The sequence below is a fragment of the Elephantulus edwardii genome, unplaced genomic scaffold, assembly GCF_000299155.1.
Source record: "Elephantulus edwardii isolate Elephantulus edwardi_28Jun2011 unplaced genomic scaffold, EleEdw1.0 scaffold00264, whole genome shotgun sequence".
Classification (NCBI taxonomy): domain Eukaryota; kingdom Metazoa; phylum Chordata; class Mammalia; order Macroscelidea; family Macroscelididae; genus Elephantulus; species Elephantulus edwardii.
In genome coordinates, this window is record NW_006400014.1 from 1326632 (window position 1) to 1334356 (window position 7725).

At 45.2% G+C, this 7725-nt stretch overlaps 1 protein-coding gene across 2 annotated transcripts in view; it reads right to left on the reverse strand.

The window, feature by feature from the left end:
• The window catches only part of RORA (RAR-related orphan receptor A), a 988917-nt gene that overhangs the window by 107128 nt on the left and 874064 nt on the right, over positions 1-7725 (reverse strand). The window contains exon 1 of one of the 2 annotated variants that reach the window (XM_006899641.1): positions 7403-7474. The exons of the other annotated variant lie outside the window; for it this stretch is intronic. Coding sequence (XP_006899703.1) covers positions 7403-7433 — 31 coding nt within the window. The 5' untranslated portion in view covers positions 7434-7474. Of the gene's footprint in view, positions 1-7402; positions 7475-7725 lie in introns of those variants that run through there. 2 annotated transcript variants of the gene reach the window in all.

Here is a 7725-nt window from a genome sequence, read left to right on the forward strand (position 1 = left end):
GATTTACCTTAAAATAAGTTTTAAAAAACCCCTACCTTTATTTCTTCCAAGTACACGTTTAAGGTCTACTATCTCTCACACAGTTGTATTCCTAATTAAATATGCAAAACAATCAATGGCACTTTGGAATCTTCATGTAGAATGACCAAAAGCCACTGAGAAAGTAACTTCAACCTTTGACCTTCTCCACTAGCCTGATGGGAAATTCTCTGGCACAATTCTAACTTTTAGCTTTTCATGAGTCAGTAACCACTAGAGGGCAGCCTTATCTCAGATCTGACACTGCAAAGAAACATCACAAAGCCTCTATGGTTCTTTTAATTATTTTTGCAACATCTTTGATTTTCCTGAATGTCTAATATCAACTTCAGCTGAACGATAAACATTCCTCAACAGGGTAAAATTCCACTTGTACAAGTTACAATGATATCACAAAGGCTTGTTGTAGGCTCAAGAAAAAAGCTTAGTTTCTCTCAAAAATTTTAACGAAACTTTTTTTCATTAAGTCGTCTTTCTTTCTATGAGGTGGTGTGTTATGGGCCAAGTCTGTCGAATCTTAAGTAGTTCTGGGCTTCCATTTCACCACCAAAAATATTTCATGCAAGTCTAGTCAAATGGAAGTATTTTTTGGGGAAGGAACTGACAAAGTGATGGGAAGAGAGAAAATCTCAGCATAAAAAAAAAAATCAAATGAACTATTAGCTATGTGCAAGGCAGAATTGAAAGGGACAGAAGAAATAAAGGGTTATAGAGGAGTAGGGGTGTGTGTGTTATTCGTTGTTAGTTAGCATTGAGTTTAGCTCTAACTCACAGCCTTCTTATGTAGAACAGAATTAAGTATTGCCTAGTCCTGTACTATCCATGATCTTTGATATGTTTGAGTCTATTGTTAAGCCAATCCATCTCACCGGGAATCTTATTTTTACTGCCCCCTACTTTGTACATTTCAGTAAGTTAGATGTTAATAGTTTTTCAAATAACTGGCAATCTTTTTTTTTTTTCAAAGGCATTAAATGAGCCCCAAAGGAAAGATTAGAATGAAAAGATTAAAAAATACAAAGGAGATTTGTGCTTGATATACTGTGTAAAAAATATAAATCCCCAAACCAACCTAATTTAGGGTAGAATAAGCTATTTTAAGATAATGAGTTCCCCATCATTCGGAGTGTTCAAGTATAACCAGACAAATATTTGGCACGGCTGCTAGACGACCCAAAATGTCAATAAGATAGACACTCTTCTGAATGTTTAAGGTTTCTTCCTTGTCCAAGAATTTGTGAAATAATGGGCATTTGCCTATTTGTTTTCAGATAAACCTACCTCATTCTAGCAGTTGGAGAAGTACTCACCAAATAAAATCCAAGCATTTATGTCTCTACTTGGAAACTTTTACAAACCAAAAAGACCTCTGCACTCAAGCGGAGTTCAACTCATAGATAAGAACTGACCTGTAGGGTTTCCAATGCTATAAGTTTTTTTAGAAACAGACTACATCATCTTTCTGCATGAGAATGACTGGTGGGTTCAAATTGCCAAACTTCTGGTTAGCAACCAAACACTTAATCATTGTATTACAAGGTTATATTGGTGATTTTTTTCCCAAGGTCAATGATTTCTCAAGAATAAGAATCTGACTACAATCATGCTCCTGTCACCGATAAGAATAGGACAGACTCAAGAGCACAAAGGTGCTATTACATGATAGCATTTTAACATTAGAAGATGCATTTGTGAATATTCTCTTTGCCCAAAGACAAACGGTTCACATGGATAAATCTTCAGTTCACTTCTATCATCATGGAGAAGGCGGCTTACATAGGTTTTGTGCACTTCATGGTTTCCTGTACTCTTTAGGAAAGTAATGCTTACGTTTCATCCAGATCCTCTTAAAATATGAGACCTTCATGAAAATCATGGATTAAGAAAGCTAATGATAAGCAAATAACAATAACCCCATTTGAATCGAGCTGATTTTATTAAATAGTAATTTAAAGATATGCTCAGCAAAGCATTACATAACTGAATCCATTTCCCTCCCTTAAAAACGCCGGAGTTATTCCACTAACTGGAGATAAAAAAGTTGTATCTAGGGTATTTCCCCATCATCCACCAGGGGTGGTAACAGGAAGGCAGCATAAATTGGGGGCCTACTCCTCACTTAACATCCAGGAACCTCAGTTTCTTCAACTGAAAAAAATAGGGCCACAGCTGTAGTAAAGACTTTTCTGAGAGGATGAAATGAAGCAAATGTCTATATACTATGAAATGCAAAATAAGTGCCAAGTAACATCATCCCTTCATTTATTAATGAAATGCCTAGTAAACCTCAGGACTAAAAAACCAAAGCAAAACAAAACAAAAAACAAACACAACCCACTAACCCGCCAACAACTCAACAACCCCACATAGCCAACTTAGGAAGTAAACAACTTATTCCTTTCTGTAACTACAGGGACAAAGGTTTAAAAGTTACCATAGCACCTTCCCATAATATAATGAACTCTAACAAATTTCACTTAAATATAAATGCCCCGAAACAAAATATTTCAGCTGCATTCTCCCATTTTGCCCATTGGCAGGATATGGCATTATTGATCTGTTTAGTTCTCTTATCTCCAGACATAATACTCTGACAATCCACACAGACAGCATGTCCTACCATGTTACATACAATACCGACAGACACAAAAAGTCTGATTAGGCATCTCTCAGTTCATGACTCAAAAGGCCAGGGTAGAAAGGAAATACGGACAGTGGAGGACTGAGACGGGAGAGAGAGACCTTTTAAGTCATTCCTGAAAGGGTCAATGTGTGTGGCCTTTCCTAATATTAAATGTCAGGTCACACCTGAGTTGTCACTGTGGACCTCTCCAATTCTTTTTCCCTTCCCTTTAAGAGAGAAACAGAAACACAGTTACCGAGTAGGAGTATCTAATTATGGTTTTTAATGTTACCAAAGTGAAATACACTGAGTAAAACAGCCTTGACTTCTTAGTAATAAATACAGGCAAACATTTAAAATGCAGGCAGGAAACATTTCTATGACAAAGTACTCTTTTGAGATTCCTTTCATACAGAGACTCACCTAGAAGAAGGGAGACAGTTAAAGAATACTGAACTTCTCATCTACCTCTGCAAACTGATTAAACTACCCATCGATGCAGTAATTTATTATCTGTAGTTGGCAATGAATGGTCATTTTAAAAATACTTTCTTAGGCACTGCAGAACAAGTTACAAAGTAGCTGAGAGCTATTGCAGGTGCTTTGCAATTATCTACTGCCTCATCTCATCCCATTCACAGGCAGACCCTGGGTTGCTAAGGAGATCAGTGCCTAACTGTGTCCTTAAGAGTCGTAGGTAAATCAGAACAGGTGCATACATGTTCTTATTTCGTCTTACCTTAGTGCAAGAAAAGGCTCAAGCCTTTTGAGTGATTTAAAAGGAGCATATGCAGGAGCTGAAGACGCTTGTGATCATGAATTGCTGGGAGTGAGGGCATACTGACACAACGTTAAAGGGCAACTAGAAACTGTGCCAAGTCCCTGTTCTCTAACAGGGGACTGCGTGTTGTGATTCACTGGCTAGGAGGGAACACTGTGAGAAAAAGCAGGCAAGTGAAAGCTACTGATATATTTACTGGGAATGTAAGGATACTATGACTTAAATCGCATACGTTGTATTTTTTTAAAAAGAACAATTTAAAAATTAAAAACTGGGAAAGGTTACATAAATTATGTGGTACTTAGTTAACAGTAATGCATCATACTTGGACATGAAGCTAGTTTGCATTTTGAGGGAAATGAGAAATAGAGAAATTTAGGAGTATGTGCATTAAAATACTGCTTTAAAAATATTCTTTATTTTACCAAGTGTCCAGACTCCCCTGTTTCCTTGGATAAACGGATTTAGAAGTCCTGTCTTTTTAATACTTGACCACCTCTCACCTTTACTGGGCGCTCTGCTTTGTGCTGGTGGCAAAGAGGGTTTCTCCTCTTTTCAAATCTCACCTATCACCTTTCTCCAACCTTATCCATCAATGGTCACAAACGGGACAAACTATCTAGCAAATAAATAACCCTAAAGCAGTTCTCAAATCAAGATGTGGAACAAAACTCAGATGTCAAAGGACAAGGCCAAATGCTTAACAACTCTAAAACCACATTATTATTATTAGGGTGGGAAATACTGTACAAGCCACCAACACATGCAGGCTTTTCAGTGTTACGGTGCCTTGTACATGCACATGAACTGTGTGGAAACGACCACTGGATATACACGTCTTTCCAGCCTCCTTGCACGCTTATAAAGCAGCCCTGGTGGTACCGTGTTTAAAGTGGTTGGTAGGGAGACAGAACCACCAGTCACCCTGCAGTTGGCGTCCTTACAGATTTACAACCTTACAAACTGTACCGAGGCAGCTCTCCTCTGTCCTGCAGGGTCGCTGAGTCACAATGGGCCCGACAGCAGTGGGACTGGGTGGGCCACTCTCTTAACTCCACTGGTGTGAACATGGGCTGACACACTCACATTCAGCAGCGGCCTCTCTACTGAAACAGAGGAAGCTCTTGTCTTTCCTTTAAGCAGTCGGCCACCCGGTGACATCTGGCCCATGCACTTTTATGATGAGCAAAAACAAGTGTTCCCCTCATTATGGTTTTTATCGCTGGCTCTTTCTGTGTGCCTGAGAAACGATCTGAGTGGTCTTGGAATCTGATTGTTAATGACACAGAAACAAAACTGAAGGATGAGGCTAGAGCTGCTCAAATGAAGATTTATTACTTTTAAGCATGAAACCACTTGAAGACTGAACTTAATTGACAACTAATGCAAAGGAAGGATTTTCTTCTTTGGTGAGTTCAAAAGGCCTGATTTAATGATGTTTCAAAAACCTAAGTAAATCAGCCAACAAAGAGAATGTTTCTCTTTTATGGTGGCGTGTCCTCTCCTCCCTTTGTCCACATGCATCCACATATCAAAAACCTATCATGTAAAGAGCGTCTCTGCTTTGCATGAAAAGTCCAATTATCCAAACTCCCTTACATATGGAACCAATTTAACTGCTACAACTCAGAGGCAGTAAGGGAAGTATTTAATATGACATTAGGTCCCTGTTTGTCTTTTTTATTCCCCTTTAAAATCTGATATGGGACCATTTATAGCAGTCCTCACAAACTATTTTTCTTTAGTTTAAATTTGAAGCAAAAGAAGAGAACCCCATTAAAACACAGGAGGTTACTATACTGGAAATGGAATATTCTGTTTAGATGTCTTCTATTTGTTTTTTTTTTTTTTCCTGCTGGGGCAGCTGAACTTAAAGAAAAATTGTACTGCTGGTACTTTCAAGCTACTTTTCTCAAAGGATAATAGTACGAATCTATTGTTCTATAGCAGCCAGAGGTCACTCCATGACAGATGACCGAGCCTGGGAGCTTTCCAGTGGAGGTGGTGGTAGTGTGATTGTTACGGCACCATTACAGGGTCAAACTTGACTTTCTATTAGAACTACATAAGCAAAGGAGGCCTATTTACTGGGGAACAGAAAAAGGGAAATGAAAATATAAAATGTATTTTCTTTATTGTTTGGAGGTTACTGTTCAATTAAGGGAATTGCAATTTAAAATTTCTTCAATATCGAACCAACACAAACGAGAATAAGCTAAAATGAATAAGGGCCGATATCATCCTTTCCCCAAAGACATACACACATCAATTTCATAACTTAAAAAGGGGGAGGGGAGAAGCAAAGACCTTAACTGAAAAGCTGTTCTAGTCGTTTTGCACGAAAAGACTAAGAAAATATAGGAAGCAGCATAAAAGTTCTGGTAAAAGTAGGAGGGAAAAATGTATTTTACAGCAGTCGGTAGTACTTTTCAAAATGATTTTGAGTGCTGAATAGCGTGGATCATAGATAGATCTCCTCTCTATTCCAGTATCTGTTGCTTATTCTAAAAATGACTAAATCTTATTTCCTGCATACCACAGGGGAAAAGATGCACAATTTGCTATGGGACCATAGTATAGAAAGATTTCCTCTCTCGCAGCTCATCTCAGCGAACAGTGGGTTTCGGCCTGTTAATTATTAATAAAAGAGATGCCACCCAATCTCAAGTGAAGAGAGGGGAAGCTCGGTGATCGAAAGCAGACCGAGCAGAGATAGCTCCCCGGGCGTCCTTCTTCCCGGCTGGTAACAAAACCCGTCCACCTAAGCCAGCAGTCAGCGCGCGTTGGCGGCTCGGGCGGGCGGGCAGCACCGCAGGAGAGTCTGGGTCTGCGGAAAGGCTGCGCATTAGGGGAGTCGCGTCCTCGGCGGACAGATGGGCCCTAAATCCCCACGCCGGCGGCCGGGCCTCCGAAGCGGCTCGTGTAGATTATCCGCCGGGAACCCGCCGGGCATCACCGGGCAGCGCGCTCCCGGGCTGTTTGCCGGAGTCCTCAGAACGTGTCCCCGTCTCATTTTGGCGGCACAGACTACTTGCTCACACCTCTCAACTTTTACTTTCCTATCAGGAACTGCCCCGACTTGCCAGGGCTTCCTCTCCTCTTCACCTGGGGGTAACAGTCCCCCCTGTCACCTGCCCGCTATAGGGGTCCAGGGCCGGGGAGGGCCGGGAGAAGGGAGGTGTCCTCTCGCACAGCTGTCTGAGACTGACCGGTGCACCCCGCCTTGTCCGCCAATCCCCGGGGCACCGGAGTTCTGTTCCCCAGCCACCTCCAAGCCGGAGGAGCAAGTGAAGCGGCGCTGCGGCTGCGGGCGGGCGCTCAGGCGCTTTGGCACACTCGCCGCGCCTGCCTCGCTCGGGCCCGGGAGCTTTCGAAGTGGCCGCGGCGGGACGCAGCGCCGGGCGGCCGCACTTGCCAGGCTGCCGGCCGCTAGGGCGCTCGGGGCCGCCAGTGGGGGGGAGGGCGCAGAGCCGGGACGCTGACCAGTCCCGGGGGATGACAACGCGTCCGCGCGCACGCACGGCCGGCCGCCGCGCCTCCACCACGTAGGCCGGGGCGGTTCGGGGTGCGGGCCCCGGAGACCTGCCGCGCGCGCCCCCCGCATCCTCCCAGCTCCCCAGAACCTCCCCTCCCTGCCCGAAGCGCCGCGACTAGCAGCAAACTTTTTTCCCGGAGCCTCGCCGAGTGTCAGGCGGACCTAGGCAAATGACAGAAGCCAGAGGGGGCCGAAAGGGGGATCCAGCCTTCGCACCTATGCCCCCAGCAGGAGGCAGGCCCACCCCGCGTCCCGGCTCCGCTGGCGCCGCTGCGGTGGCCCTGAAGGCCCCGGCGGGCTCGAGCGCCCGGCCCCGGGCAGTACGTGCGCTCGGGCAGGCGCGCCCACCCCTCCCCCTGCGCTCCCTCCTCCCCGCCCCCCGAGCAGCCAGCCCACCCGGCCCCAGCGGGGCGCCCGGGCTCACCTTTCATCGCTGCGATCACAAAATACATCATTTAAGCCGCGGTGCGGAGAGCGCAGGGAGAGCAGATGGTCCGACCCCGGAGCCCCCTCTGCCGCCGCCGCCGCGCCGCCGCCGCCCGAGCCACAGCAGCAGCTGCCGCAGCTGCCCGGCCGCCGAGAGCCATCCCGAGCCATAAGAGGCTCCATGTGACCGGCTGACATCACGGCCGCCGCTCTGTTTACACCGCGCCCCTCTGCTTCCTCCCCGGGCGGGAGGAAGGGAGGCGGGAGGCCCGGAGCCCAGCGCCGCGCCCCGCCCCGCCCCCGCGGGCAGGTGAACTAGCG